Source organism: Mobula hypostoma, chromosome 11, assembly GCF_963921235.1.
Source record: "Mobula hypostoma chromosome 11, sMobHyp1.1, whole genome shotgun sequence".
NCBI classification, from domain to species: Eukaryota; Metazoa; Chordata; class Chondrichthyes; order Myliobatiformes; family Myliobatidae; genus Mobula; species Mobula hypostoma.
Genome location: NC_086107.1, coordinates 46113909 through 46137066, shown reverse-complemented (window position 1 = coordinate 46137066; position 23158 = coordinate 46113909). Strand labels below are relative to the sequence as shown.

The 23158-nt window shown below is 41.4% G+C and overlaps 1 protein-coding gene across 8 annotated transcripts in view; it reads left to right on the top strand.

The window, feature by feature from the left end:
• LOC134353695 (uncharacterized) overlaps nt 1–16325 on the top strand; it is a 65818-nt gene extending 49493 nt beyond the window's left edge. For all 8 annotated transcript variants that reach the window (XM_063061948.1, XM_063061952.1, XM_063061949.1 and 5 more), the window contains 4 exons: nt 945–1098; nt 1724–1869; nt 11170–11280; nt 13690–16325. In XM_063061948.1, the coding sequence (XP_062918018.1) occupies nt 945–1098; nt 1724–1869; nt 11170–11280; nt 13690–13893 (615 nt within the window). In that variant the 3' untranslated portion in view covers nt 13894–16325. The remainder of the gene's footprint in view (nt 1–944; nt 1099–1723; nt 1870–11169; nt 11281–13689) is intronic.
• Nucleotides 16326–23158: the final 6833 nt, after the last annotated feature.

Genomic DNA, 23158 nt, shown 5'->3' with positions numbered 1-23158 from the left:
GTCATTTAAACTCTACATCCAACTCTCAATCATTTAAATTTAGTCCTAGCAGCTGAGGATTAATTATAGCCATACAGCATGGAAATCGGCCCTTCAACCCCAGTGGTCCATGGCAACTGTATTGCTCAACCAGTTAGTCCCATCTGCCCCTGTTAGGCCTGTAGTCCTCAAACTCTCTTATCCATGTATTTAACTAGATGGCTTTTAAATGTTGCCAATGAGCCCACTTCAACCACTATTTCTGATGGCTCATTCCAAATATATACCACATTATATATGAAGAAGATGCCAAAATATCCTTTTTAAATATCTAGCCTCTGGTTTTAAACTTAAGCCCTCTTGCTTTTAGCACACTCTGTATTGGAAAATGTTTGTATTTTCACATTGTCTGTGCACTCATGATTGCCATTTTGCTTCCTACCACTAAGTCAATGCTGAATCCAATTCACTAATCTAGATTAAACCATGCTGTTTCTCTGCATTACATCTATAGCCTTTACACATTCATACTCATACTGAGAATAAAGATGACTGTGACTGAAAAGAAATGAACAAATTAACTTCTGATATTTTTTTAGATCAGAAAAATATTGATTCCATAAAATTGTAATTGCACAACAAGAAGTTGCAACTTTGTCTCCAACAAGCTCCATCCAAGGAGATCCTTCTTGAACATGCTGCTTCACGCTTGACTACCAGCTCAGTATTTAATCAGGACTCAAAATGTTTAACATATAATCTTAATCTTTAGCCTTTGTAATGATTATTGAACAATCATATATTTAGTAAGTCATTAAATTAAATGATCTGAAATACTAGAAATCTAAAATATAAACCAAATCTGTGACGTAAAATACTTTTTAATATTAAAATTCACATGATTACTTATTTTTCTGTATAAAATGAAGATTAAATGCAAAGTTGTGTTGTTTCTTATATATTAGAAGTGGCCCATCAAAGAGGCTCCTGAGTTTTCAAATTCGATGGAGACACTCTTCAGAACTTGTGAGGAACTATCTATTAGAATTTTGAAAGTTCTGGAACTGAGCCTGGGTGTGGAGACTGATTTCTTTGTCAACAAGCACCAAAGGATGGGAAGTAAGTATCTATTTCAATGTAAATAAATCCAGTGAGTTTCTTCATTAGTCACCACTTCTACAATCATTCAGTTACCAATTCCACAGTCATTTAGTCACCACTTCCACAGACATTCAGTCTATGAACTACTTGTTCACAAAAGTCATGGGTCTATAGTGTTTACAGAACAATGCCCAATAAGTAAGTGCCAGCTTCAGATGATGTGGGAAGGGTAGAAATTTGAGAAGAGTAAGGAAGGGAAAGATGACAATGTAATTATATAACACACACAGAATACTGTAGAAACTCAGCGGGTCAGGCACCATCTGTGGAAGTTAATAAACAATCAAAATTTCAGGCTGAGACCCTTCTTTATGACCTTTGACACCTAATTCAGCATGCATATAAACAGAGGAAAATCCAGAAAGTAGATCAGGACACATCAAATTTGTCCTCGCTTGCAGTTTAGGGATGACAACAGATTACATAACTGGCTTGTGTATCAGTAATCAACGGGAAATTAAACAGTTGGAGATAATGTTCACTGTTTTAGTTGCTGGTGGTTAATAGAGATTGTATTTCTTTGAAACATGTCTTTGACTTTCAGAAAAAAATTCAAAAATGTCTATTATGTAATTTCTTAAAGCTATAATAAATCCTACAACCTTGCGGGCTTTAAATTACCCACCAGTACGGAAATCCTCTCTGAAGGAAAATCAGACACGATGTGGAGAACATTCTGATTTTGGAACATTCACTCTACTTTTCCAAGATAAAAATGGAGGATTGGAGGTATTTGTGATTCTTCATTTAGTTTCTCTGTTTATAACAAAAGAATAAACAAAATAAGTTGTAACACCTGTGCAGCACCCGTCTTATTGCGTGTGACTAGTCACCGCACTCTTTAAGAAAATCAGACTACACAGTACTACACTAGGTGCTAGTCCGCCATCAGAAGATTCTAGGTATTGGAAGGAGGCAGTGAATAGAAACCACACAATTCTGGAGGTAAGTTTTGTTTATAAGAAAAAAAAACAATATGTCCAAAATATTTACATGAGCAAGAATAATTCAAAATTCAAACATTCTGTTTAGGTTCCAAATCATGGATACCAACCCAAAACAAATTCCTTTTTACTTAGTCATAGTCATAGTCATACTTTATTGATCCCGGGGGAAATTGGTTTTCGTTACAGTTGCACATAAATAATAAATAGTCATAGAACCATAAATAGTTAAATAGTAATATGTAAATTATGCCAGTAAATTATGAAATAAGTCCAGGACCAGCCTATCGGCACAGGGTGTCTGACCCTCCAAGGGAGGAGTTGTAAAGTTTGATGGCCACAGGCAGGAATGACTTCCTATGACGCTCAGTGTTGTATCTCGGAGGAATGAGTCTCTGGCTGAATGTACTCCTGTGCCCACCCAGTACATTATGTAGTGGATGGGAGACATTGTCCAAGATGGCATACAACTTAGACAGCATCCTCTTTTCAGACACCACCGTCAGAGAGTCCATTTCCATCCCCACAACATCACTGGCCTTACGAATAAGTTTGTTGATTCTGTTGGTGTCTGCTACCCTCAGCCTGCTGCCCCAGCACACAACAGCAAACATGATAGCACTGGCCACCACAGACTCGTAGAACATCCTCAGCATCATCCAGCAGATGTTAAAGGACCTCAGTCTCCTCAGGAAGTAGAGGCGGCTCTGACCCTTCTTGTAGACAGCCTCAGTGTTCTTTGACCAGTCCAGTTTATTATCAATTTGTATCCCCAGGTATTTGTAATCCTCCACCATGTCCACACTGACCCCCTGGATGGAAGCAGTGAGATTCCTTTATTACTCTAATCTCTCTAACTAATTAGATCTAGTGTTACTTAAAAGTTTACAGACTAAACTTTCCATTTTACTTATCCCTAGTTAGTTAGAAAACTAAATATAATTGCTATTCTTAGGTATTAGAGTTAACTTCAGTTTCAGTTCCAGGCAGTATATCTACAAGTTTAAATTCAAATTCAAAAGTTATATATACATAGTTTAACTCTTTTCACAATTCTCCAACATCACAACTTTTAAACAAAGTAAATCTCATTCAGTAACATATCAAAGTCTTTGCAAAAATAATCAGTTCTTGCAGAAAATCAAATTCAGATTCTTTGAATGAAAATAAACTTATACATCCAACTGTATTAAATCCTCTGTGTCATTACGCATTTCGTCCCCGCACTGGTTCGTGGAATCTTGTGTGGCTCGCCATCTTCTTTCTTGGTTCATTGGAACGAAATAGTTTATCATCCATGGCATGTCAATTCACAGACTTGTACAAAAACTTGACCAAATCCCTTGGTACGATTTTACAGAGCTGATCCCCATCTACACGGTAGGGATTTTGGACACTTGCCTCTGCCAATATTGTCTCGTTATAGCTGCTGCATGTTATAGCTGTAGCTTCAATAAAGTAGTAAAGATACTCACTACTAATTCCATTCCTAACGGTTCATGCCTTCAGCTTCTAATCTTTGCTGCGCTTCTCCTTGTCCACCCTGCGTCAGCCATGCACCGCTCTCGCATAGCGTCTTTTTCCCAAATACTTCTTTATCAAAAAAAAATTGGTAAACTTCGTATTCAGCCCTCTGCAGGAGGAGCTTTCTAACATTACATATCTGGGTTTAATTAGCCAGGTTACAAAGTCATCTCCAAAGTGCAAACATGTTCACAGACTTTGACACCTAATCTAGAAAACATGCAACCATAGGAAGGGCCGAAGTAGATCAGGAGCCACCATATTCGTCCTGGCTTGCAGGTTAGGGCCCTACAAGAGAAGCTGTTAAGTCTTTCTCTCAACCATACATTACAATGAAGAGGTAGGTGGCTTTCGAACTCCAGGGCATTTATTTGTGTTGTTGTGTTGAACTTGCTGTGAGTGTGAATCAACAAGTGTTTCAAGGTCAAGGACAAAAGAAGTGGAACATAGAATATTACAACACAATAAGACCCTTTGGCCTACAATGATGTACCGACCTTTTGGCCCTCTCTAAGATCAATCTAACCCTTCCCTTCTACAAAGATCATTTTTCTATCATTCATGTGCCGATTGAAGAGTTTCTTAAATCCCCTTAATGTACCAGCATGTAGACATGCAATAGGATAAGCCTTTTACTGTCTTCAGCATCATTCACTCAACATGTCCGAGCAACAGGGGAGCACACGGGCAACGTCTTGACAAACTTTATTTTTGGGAATTCCAATCTTACCAATGACAGTGAAAATTATCACAATTAATAGGTTAAGGTAACTAAACTGGAGTTTTGGCAGTAAGCAAGAGTTTTAAATTTTCCCCAAAATTTAAAGAAATGGAAGACACATAAAAGATCATTGGAATGGTTATTTCCTGCACTGATTATGTTAGTGTCTCATTATTTGTGATATGATAGTAAATACCCTTATTCAGCAATAAATTTAATTTTCTTCTCCAAATATTATATTTCCTAATATACATTTTGACAAAAAAAAACCTGGTTACACTGAGGCACACTTAGCTTTGACCAGTGACCAATCGGTGGGATCAGAAGCTTGAGACAACGTAATCCACTAAAGTTTGCTGATCAAGTATATAAAGACAGTCACTCATGGCTGTTTTTTGGAGCTTTGACCAGTCAGCATTTGGGATTGATTTGCAAGAGCATATTAAAGCAAAGCAGGGGAAGCAAAGTGACCATTGTAGGAGTGGATTGGTTTTGAGGCTTCAGTCAGAGAAAGCAAAGTAAAGGCTGGGTAGAGTTCCCCCTCCCCCCCCCCCAGTTTATTGTTCTTTGTTCTTTATATTTGCTCATTCAGAACAGTAGAGATGCCAGGCAGGATAGCTGAATGCTCCTCTTGCAGGATGTGGAAAGGCAGGGAGTCCTCCAGTATCTCTGACAACTACACTTGTGAAAATTACATTCAGCTGCAGCTTCTAACAGTCCGCAATAAGGAGTTGGAGCTGGAACTGGATGAAGTCCATTTAGGAGGCTGGGGGGTGATAGATGGGACACATAGAGAGGTAGTTGCACCCAAGGTGCAGGGCACAGGAAACAAGGTGACAGTCAGGAAGGGGAAAGGGGTTAAAGAGCTAGTACAGAGTAACCCTGTGACCACCCCCCTCAACAACAGGTGTACCACTTTGAATAGTGTTGGTGGGGGCGGCGGGGTTGCGGGGGATGAGCTAGTGTGCGTCTCACAGCTGATGCACGATCATCTATCTTCGCTGTCGACAGAATTTGAGCATTATTTCCCCACCACAAATGACCCAAGACGTGCAAAGGAATGGGTCCGTGACCCATTTGTGAATGTCCCCAGTGAATCATCCATGTCAGTGTGGGAAGAATCTTTCGGAGGGTAGGCCTCAAAATCCCCGGCTTTGCCTGCTGTTGGCGACCGAGAAGGAGGTCGAATCGTTCGGATAGTGATGGCACTCAGTACTCAGTGTCGGAGAGCTGAGATAGCCACAAAAGCACTGAAAACGTTGCTTCCATTTCCAACATCATATCTCTGCGAAGCGGAGTTTTCTGCAATGAATGCAATGAAAACTAAATTGTGGAATAGACTGGACATAGGAACCCCCTTCGAGAATAGCTGTCTCCCATCACCCCTCGATGGGACCGTCTGGTTGCAGGAAAACAAGACCGGGGCTCCCACTGATTCAGCGATATTGGTGCAAACAATAGGAATTCTGCAGATGCTGGAAATTCAAGCAACACACATCAAAGTTGCTGGTGAACGCAGCAGGCCAGGCAGCATCTCTAGGAAGAGGTGCAGTCGACGTTTCAGGCTGAGACCCTTCGTCAGGACTAACTGAAAGAAGAGCTAGTAAGAGATTTGAAAGACAAGGGGGGGGGAACCCAGAGGATGGGCAAGGGGTATCCTCTGGGTTCCCCCCCACCCTGTCTTTCTTCCCGGACCTCCTGTCCCATGATCCTCTCGTATCCCTTTTGCCTATCACCTGTCCAGCTCTTGGCTCCATCCCTCCCCCTGCTGTCTTCTCCTATCATTTTGGATCTCCCCCTCCCCCTCCAACTTTCAAATCTCTTACTCACTCTTCCTTCAGTTAGTCCTGACGAAGGGTCTCAGCCTGAAATGTCGACTGCACCTCTTCCCAGCGATATTGGTGTGTTGCAATGATTTTATATGCTCATACGAGGAAAATATGTGCTGTGTGTTTAATATCCAAACATTACTTAAAATGTTATGATGCTATTGACCTATAAGTGACTTATAATTGACTTATCACTATATTCATGCAGGGAAAATATGCGCTGTGTGTTTAATATTAAATTCGTTTGATAAACCCTTTTAGAAACAAAATTGAGTGTATTAGCCACTTATAAGTGACTTATAGTTGACTTATCACCCCGTCGGCCAGTCCGCAAGAATATTGTCAATATTAAACCGGTCCGTGGTGCAAAAAAGGTTGGGGACCCCTGACCTAGCAGAAGAAAGTCGCAGCAGTCTGGTCTCTGGCACAGAGTCTATCTCTGTGACTCAGGACGGAAGGGAGAGAAGAGTCGAACTGTGGTGATGGGGAATTCATTAGTCAGGGGAAAAGAAAGGAGGTTCTGTGGACAAGAACTAGATTGCCGGATGGTATGCTGCCTCCCGGGTGCCAGGGTCCAGAACATCTCAGATCGCGTCCTTAGCATTCTTAAGTGGGAGGGTGAACAGGCAGACGTTGTGGTCTGTGTAGGTGCCAATGACATGGGTAGGATGAGTGAAGAGGTTCTGCAAAGGAAGCTACATGCTAAGTTAAAGGGCAGGACCTCCAGGGTTGTGATCTCAGAATTGCTACCTGTGCCACGTGCTAATAAGGCCAGAACTAGGAAGATCATACAGTTTAACATGTACCTAAGGAGTTGGTGTGGGAGGCAGGGCAAAAGATTTTTGGATCATTGGGCTCTTTTTCAGGGAGCATGGGACCTGCACAGAAGAGACTGTCTACACCTGAACCGGAAGGGGACTAGTATCATTGCAGGAGGGTTTGCTAGTGCTGCACGGTGGAGTTTAAACTAGGGTTGCAGGGGGATGGGAACCAGAGTGCCAGAACAGCTAGTGGAGAGGTTGTGCAGTAAGATGTTTGTAAGATCTCAGACAAAGTCAGGAGTCCAAAGGTTGAGCATGGTGCGACTAGTGTCCTGAGCTGCATATATTTCAATACAATAACTATCGCAGGAAAGGTGGAGGAGCTCAGGGCATGGATCAACACCTGGAATTATGATATTGTAGCCATTAGTGAGACTTGATTGCATGATGGGCAGGAACGGTAGCTCAATATTATGGGGTTCTGTTGTTTTAGATATGACAGAGTGGGAGGGATTAAAGGAAGAGGGGAGGCATTACGAGTCAGGGAAAAAGTCACGGTGGTGCTCTCAGAAACAAGAGGTTATCTGCAGAAGCCGGAAATCCAAACAACACGCACAAAATGCTGGAGGAACTCAACAGGCCAGGCAGCAACTATGGAAAAGAGTAAAGAGTCGATGTTTCAACCGAGACCCTTCAGCCAGTCCTGATGAAGGGTCTTGGCCTGAAATGTTACCTGTCCTCTTTTCCATAGATATGGCAGTGCTCCATCAGTTCAGACTGGAGAACTTGTCCAGTGAGGCACTATGGTGGAAATGAAAAATCAGAAAGGTATGATCACATTAATGAGGCTATACTACAGACAGCCCAACAGTCCAAGGGATTTAGAGGAACAAATTTGTAGAGAGATTGCAGACTGTTGCAAGGTACATAAGGTTGTTATAGTGGGTGATTTTATCTTTCCACATATTGACTAGGACTCCCATCCTGTAAAAGGACTAGAGTTTGTCAAATGTTTTCAGGAAGTTTCCTTAACCAATACACAGAAGTCCCAACAAGGGAACGTGCAATACTGGATCTGCTATTAGGGAATGAGACAGGTCAAGTAACAGAATGATCATAGTGCTATTAGTTTCAAAGTAAACATGGAAGAAGATAGGTCTGGTCCGCACGTTGAGATTAATGAATTGGAGAAAGGACAATTTTGATGGTATCAGAAGTGATCTGGCAAATATGGATGTCAAAGGTGTATTTGGTAAGTTGGAGGCCTACAGAAGTGAAACTTAGAAAGTACAAATCTTGTATGAGCCTGTCAGAATAAAAGATAAAGATAACAAGGTATAGGGAACCTTGGTTTCAAAGATATATTGAGGCTCTGGTTAAGAGAAACAAGATGCATAACAGGTACAGGCAGGTAGGAGGAAATGAGGAGAAAGAAATCCAGAAGGCTAAAAGAAGGGATGAGGTTGCCCTGGCAAACATGATGAAGAAGAATCCTAAGGGATTCTACAGGTATGTTAAGAACAAAAGGATTGCAAGGGTCAAAATTGGTCCTCTAGAATATCAAAATGGTAATCCATGTGCGCAGCCAAATCAGATGGGGGAGATATTAAATGAATTTTCTGCATCTGTATTTATGCAGGGGACGGTCACAGCGTCTATAGAAGTGAGGCAAAGCAGCACCAACTTCATGGATGGACCATATAGAGCAGCGGTCCCCAACCACTGGGCCGCGGACCAGTACCGGGCCGCAAAGCATGTGCTACCGGGCCGTGAGGAAACGATATGAGTCAGCTGCACCTTTCCTCATTCCCTGTTATGCAATGTTGAACTTGAACATAGGGTTGCCAACTGTCCCATATTTGCCGGGACATCCCGTGTATTGGGCTAAATTGATTTGTTCTATACGGGACCGCCCTTGTCCTGTATTTCCCCCGCTAAGGTAGAGCTTTCCTATGAAACATTTCGTGCCGAAATGGCGTGAAGCAAAGAAGCAATTACCATTAATTTATATAGGGAAATTTTTTGAGCATTCCCAGACCCAAAAAATAACCTAACAAATCATACCAAATAACACATAAAACCAAAAATAAATAACACTAACATATAGTAAAAGCAGGAATGATACGATAAATACACAGCCCATATAATGTAGAAATGTATGTACAGTATAGTCGGGAAGATGAAGGCAAAACTGATTTGTGGGGAAAAAATGGGCACGTACGTGCATGCGCACATCACATGTGCACGTCACGCATGCACACACAGGTGCCCGCAGAAGGCTTCATGGTCATGGTAGTCTTTCCTGGGGTAAAGTGTCCCGAGATTTGACTGCTACTTTTGTCCCTTATTTGGGAGTGAGAAAGTTGGCAACCCTAACTGTAAAAGACATGTTGAGGTGAGTTTAACCCTACTTGAACATCCCCCCCCCCGCCCCCAGTCTGCTGGTCCGCAAGAATATTGTCAATATTAAACTGGACCGCGATGCAGAAAAGGTTGGGGACCCCTGCTATAGAGATTACAAAAGAGGAGATATTTGCTATCCTGAGGCAAATCAGGGTGGATAAATTCCCTGGACCTGACAAGGTGTTCCCTCAGCCTCTATAGGAGGCAAGTGCAGAGGTTGCAGGGGCCCTAGCAGGGATATTTAAAATACCCTGAATGACAAGAGAGGTACCAAAGGATTGGAGGATAGCCAATGTTGTACCACTGTTTAAGAAATTCTCTAAACATAAACCAAGAAATTATAGGCCATTGAATCTGACATCAGTTGTGGGAAAGTTACTGAAAGGCATTTTATAAGTATTTGGATGGACATGGACTGATTAAAAATTGACAGCATGGCTTTGTGTATCATAGGTCATATCTAACCAATCTTATAGATTTTTTTTGAGGAACTTATCAGGAAAGTGGATGAAGGCAATGTGGTGGATGTTGTCTACATGGATTTTAGCAAGGCATTTGACAAAATTCCCCATAGCAACTTGGTCAAGAAGGTTCAGTCACTTGGCATTCAAGATGAGGTAGTAAATTAGCCTAGACATTGCTTCTCCGACAAAGCCAGTGGAGTGGTAGTAGATGATTGCCTCTCTGACTGGAGGCCTGTGACTAGTGGTGTGCCACAGGGATTGAAACTAGGTCCTTTGTCATTTGTCATCTCTTGCAACGATCACAATGATGAGCCGTTAACTGGATCAGCAAATTTGCGGCTGACACCAAGAGTGAGGGTGTAGTGGGAAGCAAGGAAGGCTATTATGGCTTGCAGGGGGACTTGCATCAACTGGGAAAGTAGGCTGAAAAATGGCAGGTGGAATTTAATGCCAGCAAGTGTGAGGTTTTGCACTTCAGTAGGACCAACAGGGTAGGTCTTACACAGTGAACGGTAGGGCACTGAGGAGTGTGGTAGAACAAAGGGATCTGGGAATACAGGTCCATAATTTATTGAAAGTGGCATCACAGGAAGATAGGGTCATAAAGAAAGCTTTTGGTACATTGGCCTTCAAAAATCAAAGTATTGAGTACAGGAGATGGGATGTTATGTTGAAGCTGTATAAGACATTGCTGAGGCCTAGTTTGTAGTATTGTGTGCAGCTTCGGTCACCTACCTACAGGAAAGATCTAAACAAGGTTGAAAGAGTGCAGAGAAAACTTACAAGGATGCTACTGGGTGTGGATGACCTGAATTATAAGGGAAGATTGATAAGGACTCTATTCTTTAGAATATAGAAGACTGAAGAGATTTCATAGAGATATACAAAGTCATGAGGGGCAGAGGAAAGGTGAATACAAGTAGGACCTTTCCCCTGAGTTTGGGTGGGACTACAACCAGAGGACATGGGATAAGGAGAACATGAGGGGTTGTGAGAGTGTGGAATGAGTTGCCAGCACAAGTGGTGCATGTGAGCTCAATTTTAACATTTAAAAGAAGTTTGGATAGGTACATGAATAGTAGGGTTATGGACGGCTATGGTCCAGGTACAGGTCGAAGGGAGTAGACAGTTTAAATGCTTCCGGCACGGACTAGATGGGCCAATAGGCCTGCTTCTGTGCTGTACTTTTCTATAATTCAAAGACTCTATATGTAAACAGGAAAAATTAAACCAAAAAAACCCCAGAAAATGTTGGAAATAATCAGATATGGCAACATGTGTGGAGGGATAAACAAAGTTATAATTTCTGATTTGTCATCAGAATTGGAAAGAAATAAAGTGAATGCTGCTGCTGTTTAACCTGTTTGAATGTTTGTGTTCCAGGTAAACTCCAGGTCTGGCCAATACATCACTGCTCCCTACATTCCAAATACAGTTCTCTTCAACATAGCCAACATTCTGCAGAGGTGGACATCTGACAGATGGACTTCCACAGTGAGTCACACAACTGTCATTTTATTACAGTGATTATAGAATTGATATTATTTTAGCAATAGTATTAGGTAATTTATTTTATTGATTGACTTTCAAACGCTTTCTCTTCATTGAGAAATTTATCCATATGACACTCTTTGAAAATTTTCCCTTTAGATTAACTAGTCAGGTTTTTTTGAAATTTGTTTTAAACCTCAACTTGAATTTTCCACTTGGACACAAGTGCCTGTTAAGAGGAACGCGAGTATCTGATCAAAAAAGAAAATAAATCCCGGACAGAAGCCTGACCTGAAAATTAAGAATGGAGAACAATGGGGATCCAGCCTTATTAAAACAGCAAAATCAGAACAATCGATTATAATGGGAGCTAAGGTTGCAAAGCAGAATATGTTGTTAAAGGTAACCAGTGTAATTCCTTACGAGTTTTTTGTTCAGGAAGTACAATGCATCACAATTCATCAGATCACTTGACACAATTTGAAACTAGTGCAGAAGGTAACAACAATTGTTTAGATCCTCAGAATGCATTTGCTCTGCAGTCCATTTATCCAAGGTCCTGACCACAGATTGAAATGAACATTTTCAATTGGAAAATTAATGTTCTGGTTGTCACAAAATCATCTGGCAAAGTGAAGAATGGAAAAAGGACTTCAATGATACTGAAAATCACAAAATACCATCAGGAGAGTAGAAAACCTCCTTTACATCTGAGAGACTCTGTAGCAAAGTAATAAAAATACAGGGAGCAACAGAATTGTTTTACTACTAAACTCAAGGCTATTGAGGGTGAGCACTTCAGTAAAATTCAGCCACCTGGGAAAATAAAGTAACTTTTTCTGGATGTGCCCATTATTAACTCTAAATATTATTACCTGTTCCAGACTCAGTAATGCAGGATCTTTACTATTCCTATGTTTTGAATCATATAATTCATCTCTATTGTTTTTACAGTTAATTGGGGTTAAAATAGCCAGTCAGGAACTGACAGTTAGTCAATACCTTAGCCACCTGATATGTAGCTAATGCTGAAACAGTGCATTTTTCAGTGGCTGGTGTGGGCCAGCAAATGGCTGGCACTACCAAAAGCGAAAAGAAAAGCATTGCTTAAGCATGCAGATGTGTATGTCCAACAGCAGCTGTGGAACTTCCTCAACGAGCTTTCAAATGGAAATGTGATTTTTTAAAAAGCTAATTATGTTTTACTCAACCCACATAATTGAAACTGGATATCTAGTCATTTACAGTACCTCATTCTTTTAAGTGGGATTCGGTTGCTTCTTGTCCTTACCTGTTTAATTGTGAGCATTGATGTGCAATTATCATCATGTATTGAGTTAGTTATCCAAAGAAAAAGACTGATATAACAGACAACTGTGGCAGTTTCAGAATGTGCTCTTCAAAAACAAAACTATGCATATAAGCATGATATCAAAAATAGTGGAATGAAAACCATTCACAGGATTCCCAACTTCAAATCAAGAAAACCTATTCAAATAAGAGTCAAGGAAATTTATCTAGAGAGGGAGCAGGTCTACAATAAGATATGGATAATGAAGACTTGGCAAGGTTACAACTGAGAAAATGTAGTATCGTTGATAATGATCCTATCAAATATAATTGATTATGTAAAATTGAGCAAAAGGATAATGAGAAACCAGGAACAACGCATCTGAACCAAGAAGAATTTTACTTGGCTGAAACATGATTAAATACTGTCAATTGAAGGTAAATTGTTGTCAGAGTTTCAGGTACAGTTGGATGATAGTTTCTTGAAACTCATTAAAGTTCGGGGAAATTGAACGAAACAAGGCAGTAGAATGAAAGAAAAGTTGGAAAAAGATGTGGAAATATTTTGCTAGAAAATGAAACAACATTCATAAAGTAAGGGCATATTAAAAGCAAAGGAAGAGAAATGTCCCAGACCTCAGGTGTGTAGTGTGTGAAATAATTTTGAGCGATGATGCTCAGAACTTTCCAAAATAATTCATTACCATGAGACAAAACGATTGAATTGAACCAAAACGCCAATGGAATGTGGCTTCTCAACATAAGTAACTGGATGTTGCAATAGTCTTCGGTGAAGGTACGTTGAAGCATCATATCTCCTGGCCTACTGTATTCCCAAACACAAATAACCATTTACAGAGGGAAAAAACTTAATAAAGCATTCAATGATAAATACCTTACATTTGGTCATGGGTGATAATGCAAATTTTATTGTTTACTTGAGCTATATTCATATATGCAGGGCTCATTCATAAAGAATTACAAGACTGTTTATTTCATAATTATCTTAAGTTTGAGTCCATTAAACCATTGAAACTCTCCTTGGCTTTTTAAAACAAGATGTAGAGTTGGTTACAAAAACAGAATATACAAGTGAAATAAATTGTTGTTTCTTTACTTCAGAAACATCGAGTACCAATTCCACAGACTGAAGACGCAATGAACAGGACCAGACAGTCCCTGGCTTTCTTTGTTCATCCATCTCATGATGCAACAATCGCATGTTGTGATGGACTGGATAAATACCCACCCACCTCTTCTATCCAGTACCTAAAGGATGTTCATAGTAATTTGTTTTGCAAGGAATTCTATCCAACTACTGTTTGATTGGGATAGCGACTTATAGACATCTATATGGCTTTGAAATTGCAGTAAAAGTTACCAAATGATTTCTTAACAAAACATTAATACACATATTCAACATGTTTTTCCAGCATATCGGGGCAACAGTGTCTGCATATGCAGGTTTTATCTTTTGTCAAATTTCTGAACTATTTAGTGTTTTGGTTTAGGTTTCTTCATAGGCATTTCTATTGTGGAACTAAAGAAAGGGAAAAAATCAAAGCTATTTTATATATATCATTCGGCTTTCTTGTAATTCTTGAAAGACCTGCTGTCGTTGTTGCAGAAGATGAAGGGTCCATTTGCCCAACCCGACAACACACCACCGTTTCATGGTAAATAGTGGTCACAACACACATTCCTCAGTATTCTTCAACAAAATTGCTAAATCCCTCACTGAGTACAGCAAAATGACTGAATGGTACAGTCCTTCAGTGTTCTTGTGACCAAATCACAAGTACTAACATCACTCAGCAGTGTACTATATTTCCAGTGAGGGAATGCTCACCTGTCTGCTCAGGCCCTAAATAATACCACAGCTGAGAAAGGCCGCCAGGATTTTAAATTTAATCATCTAGGAGAAAGAAGAAGCTTGAGAAAAGCTACAAATACATGTAAAAATAAACTCGTAAGATAGGCTTCTGCTACCATTTAACTATTTGCCCTGTTACGTACCCCGTAACTGGGTTGCCAACCCAGCAGAAATGGATCACTCAGTTGGAGTCTGGAGTACTAGAACTAAGAAAGTTTTATTAAAGAAACAAGCAACACAGTAATCGAAAGGAAAATAAATGCAACAGTTCAGCGATTATAAACACACATGTGCACAGAATTAAGATAGCAGCATCAATCAAGCTCTATCATTGTCTAGGGGTAAATGACCAAATTTCAAAGTGACTCAAAGTTCAGTCCAGTTTAGTAGTTCAGTTCGCAGTAATCGTTTCCATGGCGATGGACAACGTGGGGGGAGAGAGAGAGAACAGGAACAACTGATCATTCAGACATGGCTTCACTCACAGACCAGCGATTTTGGGCAGGTCCTTGGTGATGTCACCTGAGGTCACCGACTGTGACCCCTCCTCCAGATGCGGTCGATCCTCTGCAGTGAACCCGGCACCCAGGCAAGGGCGGACACACACCGGGTTCCCGCTGATCGTACCTTTCCACCCTGGCCGTTGTCTGGTACTTCCCACCGACTTGTGAGAAGCGTACCGCTTCCAGGGTCTCGTTACCTCGGGTGGCGTGTGTGTGTGCCTTAGCAAACCTGTCCCTTTTTATCCCCCTGCTGGGGCATCACCTGTCCATCACTTCAAACAGTTCAAGGTTCAAAGGGGGGAGCCGCTCCAGACAGCTCTCTCTCCCCCGTTCCTTCATTACACATCTCCAGACGCTGCTCCATTGTTCCTTATCTCTCCTTCCCCTGAGGGCAGGTGGCAGACCACTTGCTGATGTCACTGATGCTAACCTAGGCCAGCAAACATCTTAATTTTATGTGTATTCTCGTCACAGCCCCCAAATACTCTGGATTGTTGTCTGGTTCTGTACACCATTATTATTTCAATATGGAATATTATCCATTTTTTGTGGATAATAATCCTCAGATTCACTCACTACCCATCTCTCCCCACCAATCTGGAGGCCAGATTTTCATTGACCCTGACAAAGGCCTGGCTCCCTCTCAGTTTGAGAGATTCAGCACTTGGCCAACTACTTCAATAGATGAACCCCAGGTAGGAGTTTCCATTCCCAACAGCACAGCGCAGCACAACTGGCTTTTTGGTGACTGTGGAGTACGAAAATCGCTGACTTAATGAATAGTAAGCATCTCCATCAACACAGTAACATTCTGACTGACTGTCACTGGATTGGACAATCCAGCTCAAAATTATAGGAGATGAAGGCAAAATGAAGCATCATCAAAAGGTTTATTCAACACAAAATTTTACAAGTATTTGGAACCTAATTTCCCTTTTCCTTTTCAAACCATATGTATTTGTATAGTCTATTCGTAGAAGTTTGATTTAAAAATACAGAAATAGGTCACGTTGACTATAACAAATAGCAGGATTTAGCCATGATTTTTCTTGAATGGCAACAAAAGGCTTTGCATTTATATAGTACTTTTTCCATCCCTATGAGGACACCTACCCCCCCCCCCCAAGACAGAAAGACATTTTACAGCTGTCATAAACTCAGCACACAAGGCTTTCACAAACAACTGTGTGATAATCTAATTTTAATGATGTTGTTTGAGCAATAAATTCTGCCACTTGGCAGACACCAAATAATATAATCTAAGGTTCGTGAAAACAGTGGTCCTGCAAATCTCCAACTCCAAGATACGATGAAGTAGACAGATTTGTATGTAACAATATGCATGCATGAAAGTATAGATACCAAATAAATTTTTCATTATACTTGGAGTCAATGTGATCATTTCTACAGCAGTATAACTGATGGTACTCTTAGTGCCTAGCAAAGATTTACGTGGTAAGTGAGTGACCTCAGTTACTGGCAAGTATTCTAAGGGACCGGATGTATAAGTATTTGGATAGACATGGACTAATTAAGAATGTTGAGCTTGTCTTCATATGTGGTAGGACATGTCGAACCAATCTTACAGTTTTTCGATGAAGTTACCAGGAAAGTGGATGAAGGCAAGGCAGTGTATGTTGTCTACATAGACTTTAGCAAAACATTTGACAAGGTCCTGTATGGGAAGCTGCTCAAGAAGGTTCAGTAGCTCGGCATTCATGATGGGGTAGTAAATACCGATTGGGTGGAGGTTTAATAGTTATACAAAATTAGGATGGGCATAAATTGGGTAAATGCAAGCATTCATGATGAGGTAGCAAATGTGGTATCATTGTTTCAAAAGGGTAGAGAAAGCAAGCAAGGAAATGACAGGCTAATGAGTCTGACATTAGCAGTGGGAAAATTGCTAGAGGGGATTCTGAGGAACATTAGCTACGGATATTTAGAGAGACAAGGGTCTAATTCAGGACAGTCAGCCTAAATTATGCATAGGAAGCAGTGTCTAACAAATTTCTTGAACATCTTCAGAGGAGGTAATTAAGATGTTAGGTGAGCATAGAATTGTAGATATTGTTCCATGGATTTCTGCAAGGCCTTTGACATGATCCTTCAAAGCAGACTAGTCTGGAGAGTTAGATCACATGGGATCCAGGGGAAGATAAAGGAGTATCTCGGTGGTAGGAAGCAGAGGATGCTGCATGAGGTTTGCTTCTCAGATTAGGCACTTGTGTCTCGTGGTATGCCCCAGAGGAAAGTGCTGAAATATAAACAATTTGGATGTGAATGTACAAGACATGGATAGTAAGGTTACAAATGTTACTAAAATTAGTGCTGTTGGTGATGGTGCAAAAAGTTATGAAAAATTATAGGTGTATCTAATCAGCTAGTTTTCTAGCCTGAGGATAAGCAAATGGCCTATCATCAACTTTGCCTCCAACTTCGACTCTGCCCTCAAATTTACCTAATCCACTTCTGACACCTCTCTCCTTTTCCTCAATCGTGTCTCCATCTCTGGAAATGGTTTATCTATCAATTATCTTTTGTAAGCCCTACTGACTCTCACAGCTATCTGGACCGTACGTCTTCCCACAGTCACTTGCAAAAATGCCATCCCTTTCTTCCAGTTCCTCCGTCTCCGCCAAATATGCCCTCGGGTTGAAGCTTTTCATTCCAGAATAACTGAGATATCCTCCATTTTCAAATAAAGGGGCTTTCCTTCCTTCACCATCAATGTCCTCACCTGCAACTCTTCCATTTTACGGACATCTAGTTTGTTTTCTTTTGGTTGGTTCATTTTATTATCGGAGATTGTATGCACAATACAACTCTGAAAGTTTTCTTCTCTAGATAGCCATAGAATACCGAAAGCCAAATAAGTAGTTACATAGAAACATAGAAAATAGGTGCAGGAGTAGGCCATTCGGCCCTTCGAGCCTGCACCGCCATTTATTATGATCATGGCTGATCATCCAACTCAGAACCCAGCCTTCCCTCCATACCCCCTGACCCCTGTAGCCACAAGGGCCATATCTAACTCCCTCTTAAACATAGCCAATGAACTGGCCTCAACAGTTTGCTGTGGCAGAGAATTCCACAGATTCACCACTCTCTGTGTGAAGAAGTTTTTCCTAATCTCGGTCCTAAAAGGCTTCCCCTCTATCCTCAAACTGTGACCCCTCGTTCTGGACCTCCCCAACAGCGGGAACAATCTTACCGCATCTAGCCTGTCCAATCCCTTTAGGATCTTATACGTTTCAATCAGATCCCCCCTCAATCTTCTAAATTCCAACGAGTACAAGCCCAGTTCATCCAGTCTTTCTTCATAGTTGAAAGAGAAACATCAATAACATCCCCCCCCCCCACGGAAAAGAAAAAGAAACAAAAACTCACAAATCCTAAACCCCTCAACCCCTCCCTCACACAGAAACTAACAGATCACCCAAACTCCCAGCTTGCTAATCCACAATAAGAAAGAATGAGTGAGAACACAAAGAAAACATAGAACCGAAAGAGGCCAATATGAATCACAGTCCAATCCATAAATCTCAAAACTGATAACATCCCCGAGAGCATTGGGACCCAAGAGGGCAGTGACTCGAACCAGCTACCCCTCCTACAGCACCAACTCAAACCAACAGCCTCTCCAACAGCAGCGACTCGAACCAGCAGTTCCTCTGAGAACAGCAACTCGAACCTGTGTCCCATCATGGGAAAAAAGTTAACAAATGGGAAAGAGTACAGAAAAGATTTACTGGGATGTTGCCTGGATCTGGGGATCTGGATTACAAGGTACGCTTGTGCAGAATAGGAACTTCTCCCCAGAATGTAAGAGTTTGAGGGGTGATTTGATAGGATCTATAAGATGATGAGGTGCACAGACATGATGAAAGAACATTACTTTGTTCCCCAGCAGGGAGTGTTAAAAACAAAAGGGCAAAGGTTTAACATCAGAGGCAGGTGGTTTAAAAGGCTATCTTTACACATGGAATGGTGCATATTTGGAATGAGATGCCATAACTCTCTTTCGCACCCTCTCCGTCTTGTCAATGTCTTTCCTACAATAGGAATCCAAAACTGTAAACAACACTCCAAGCATAGTCTCACTAATGACATATAACTGCAACATAATGTCCCTACACAAACTTGTTGCCCTTACTGGTGAAGATCAGCATGCTAAGTGTCGTCTTCACCATACTTGTGTGGACACTTTAGACATACTTGTACTCCGAGGTCCCTCTGTTCCTCAACGCTCGTCAGTACCCTACCAGTCACTGTTTGTGTCCTAACCTGGCTTCGATGCCCTCACAGTTATCTAAGTTGAAACCCATCTGCCATTCCTCAGTCCATCTTCATCACCGATCAAGATCTCTTTGGAATTCATTGTAACTGCTTCACTATCAATAACACAGACCACCAGTCAGAGAATCCGCCTTCAACCATCACTATCTGCTTCTTATCATTGAGACATTTTTGAATTCACCTTGCTAGCTCCCTGAGTTGCATGCAATCCTAACTTCTAGATAATGCTTCCCTGTGAGAGCTTGTCAATGGTTTTACTAAAGACAATATTGCCAACATCCACTGCGCTAGCTTCATTCAACAAAACAAATATTTCTACAAGGTCACTATGATTTCTTCCCTGACTCCTTCTCCTTTTTGCCCATTCATTTGGAATATCAGATATTGTGGAATATTCACTTCCCAAACCAGTTCATCCTGCAACCACCTGTCTGTAATCACCATTAAGAAAGTGCACTTCGACCCAAATCTATAATGGCTGTTAGTCATAGGCATAGACTCATAGAATGATAAACATGGGAACATGCCCTTTGAACCAGCTTGTCAATGCCAAATGTTCACATTTGTTCTGTAGCCCTCTGAACCTCCCCATGTACTTCGCCAGCTTTTAAATGTTGTTTCAACCACTTCCTGCCTCAACCATTATTTTGGGCAGCTTATTGTGGATATGCTTCACCCTTTGCGTGAAGAAAAGGTGATGTCTCAACCTCCTTTGTTGCAGTGAATAAAGTTCTAATTTGCTTGTAACTCAGGCTCCCCAGGTTCAGGCAAAATCATATTAATCTTCTCTGCTTTCTTTGTAGTTTAATAACATCTCTATCTCTATGCAATCCTCTGTCTTGCTCTATATCCCATGTGCTCTAACCTTCCAGACTCGCCTGTCGTGAGTGTCCTTTTCAAAGTCCTTGCTAAGGTTTATAGAGATAATTTCCGATGTCCTAGGCTCACCTTTATGTCCTATGCTCACCAATTACCTTCTTGAAGAACTCCAAGAGACACAACTTCCTAAACAAAAAAGCAATGCTGACTGTCGTGAATCAGACCCTGACAATGAAAGGTTGGTAGATCCTGTCCCTCAAAACCCTCCCCAGCACCCGTGTCAGCCTCCCAGGCTCGTAGCTTCCTGACCTGTTTACTGAGTCCCCTTTTAAACAATTGTACCCCTTTACCCACTTCTGGAACCTCTGTGGCCAGAGATGAAGCAAAAATCTCTGCAAGGGCCTCCATAGGTTTTCTGCCTTCCCCAAATTCTGTGGCTGCACCAGGTTAGGCCGGTAACAGCTAAAAATCCACATTGTTGATTCTCATTTGTGCAATCAGTTCATTACCTTGATACCAATGTCCCAAATACTCCAGTAGAGAGCCATAAGCTTGAACTTCTAGGCAAGGTAGAGAAAGATGCAGACCCAACGTAGACCAGTGGGATTCATTTGTTTGGGAGAAAGGTTGGCAATGTAATTGGTGGGCCCAATGGTCTGCTTCTGTGTTGTACAATTCTAAAACTTTATGACTTTTTAGAACTTTTCCCACATTCTTTTACTTATACTTTCTGCCCTTTTTCTGTCACATTCAAACACCTTTCCCACAAGCACTTTAATGGCACGTATCATTTTGGCGATAACTCCATTATGCGGTCAATGAAAAAGCAAATCACTTATTTTAAGAACAAAGTTTTATTTTAATTTCACTGAGTAGAAGAATAAAGTGGGGCTAACAGCAACTAATTTTTTGCTCTCATTGATCGGTAGAGCTTCCATTCGCATGTAACTAAATCAATTGAACTGAAGGGTTGAATGTCACGCTAACCTTATACTTTCCGATTGTACGAAAGCGGTCTCTCCTAGAAAATGCACGTTAATATGTTCCAACACATGGTGTAACATAGTGAAACATGACGCTGGAATGTGTGCCGATATTTGTGGGCTGCCCCCAGCACATCTTTGTTGTTTTGAAACGACACTGTATGTTTCAGTTAATAAATGAATTTGAATCTAAATCTGAATCAGAACTTTCATCAATATCCTATTCTTTAGTTCAGTCCACTCTGCATAAAACTGGTAAAAATGAAATTATTATCAGTATTAATACCTGCAGGTATCAGAATGGGCTAAAACATGCAATGAAGATTTAGTTCCACAAAGGCAGCTTTCTGAAGGATATGCCACTCACTCTGTGACATATAATCAGGAAACACTGAAAACACTCGCCATATTATGCAGCATCTATAGGAAGAGAAATGGGTGTAACATCTCATCTCTGAGGAGACTAAAACATTCCCAGATAGAAGATGAAGTTTTGTTCCCAGCGTTAGACTTCATTGCAACAGGACAGAAGGCTACAGTGTGGGAGTGGGACCATGAATTAGTTACAGGCAATCTGAAAATTCAGGATGACCCCTGTGGACAGAATGCAGTACTCTGATTGATCCTTCAAAGAAAAAGATTGGAAGAAGAGCAAGTGAATAGGGAAATGCCATAAGACAGTCAGCGGTTGAAGCAATCAGTCTCTGTGAAATACTGTTAAGGGTGCAGAAGGAAATACGTGGAGGAATCTTGTAAGCAGTGACAGAAGATGTAAAGAATGGCTCCTTGAATATGCATGCTTGTTGAGGGGAGGTGAGGGAGGGTGAAGGTGAGGAACAGGGGAACTCAGTTCCTACTCTGTCCTTGAGGAGATGGGATGAGAACAAAGGTATCAGAAGTGGAGGAGAAACAGTCAAAGCTCTATTCACTATGGTGGATGTGGTTCAGGAAGAAGTGTCATGGTAGCGTAGAGGTTAGAACAACTCTTAACAATACCAGTGATCCCAGTTCAATTCCTGCTACTGTCTGTAAGGAATTCGTACCTTCTCCCTGGAGGCAGTCTGGAAGGAAATATAGAGGAACATAGAACATAGAACATAGAACAGTACAGCACAGTACAGGCCCTAGGGCCGACAATGTTGACCCTTAAACCCTGCCTCCCATATAACCCCCCACCTTAAATTCCTCCATATACCTGTCTAGTAGTCTCTTAAACTTCATGAGTGTATCTGCCTCCACCACTGACTCAGGCAGTGCATTCTACACACCAACCACTCTCTGAGTAAAAAACCTTCCTCTACTATCCCCCTTGAACTTCCCACCCCTTACCTTAAAGCCATGTCCTCTTGTATTGAGCAGTGGTACCTTGGGGAAAAGGCGCTGGCTGTCCACTCTATCTATTCCTCTTATTATCTTGTATACCTCTATCAGGTCTCCTCTCATCCTCCTTCTCTCCAGAGAGTAAAGCCCTAGCTCCCTTAATCTCTGATCATAATGCATACTCTCTAAACCAGGCAGCATCCTGGTAAATCTCCTCTGTACCCTTTCCAATGTTTCCACATCCTTCCTATAGTGAGGCGACCAGAACTGGACACAGTACTCCAAGTGTGGCCTAACCAGAGTTTTATAGAGCTGCATCATTACCTCGCGACTCTTAAACTCTGTCCCTTGACTTATGAAAGCTAACACTCCATAAGCTTTCTTCACTACCCTATCTACCTGTGAGGCAACTTTCAGGGATCTTTGGTCATGTACCCCAGATCCCTCTGCTCCTCCACACTACCAAGTATCCTGCCATTTACTTTGTACTCTGCCTTGGAGTTTGTCCTTCCAAAGTGTACCACCTCACACTTCTCTGGGTTGAACTCCATCTGCCACTTCTCAGCCCACTTCTGCATCCTATCAATGTCTCTCTGCACTCTTCGACAATCCTCTACACTATCCACAACACCACCAACCTTTGTGTCATCTGCAAACTTGCCAACCCACCCTTCTACCCCGACATCCAGGTCGTTAATAAAGGTCACGAAAAGTAGAGGTCCCAGAACCAATCCTTGTGGGACACCACTAGTCACAGCCCTCCAATCCGAATGTACTCCCTCCACCACGACCCT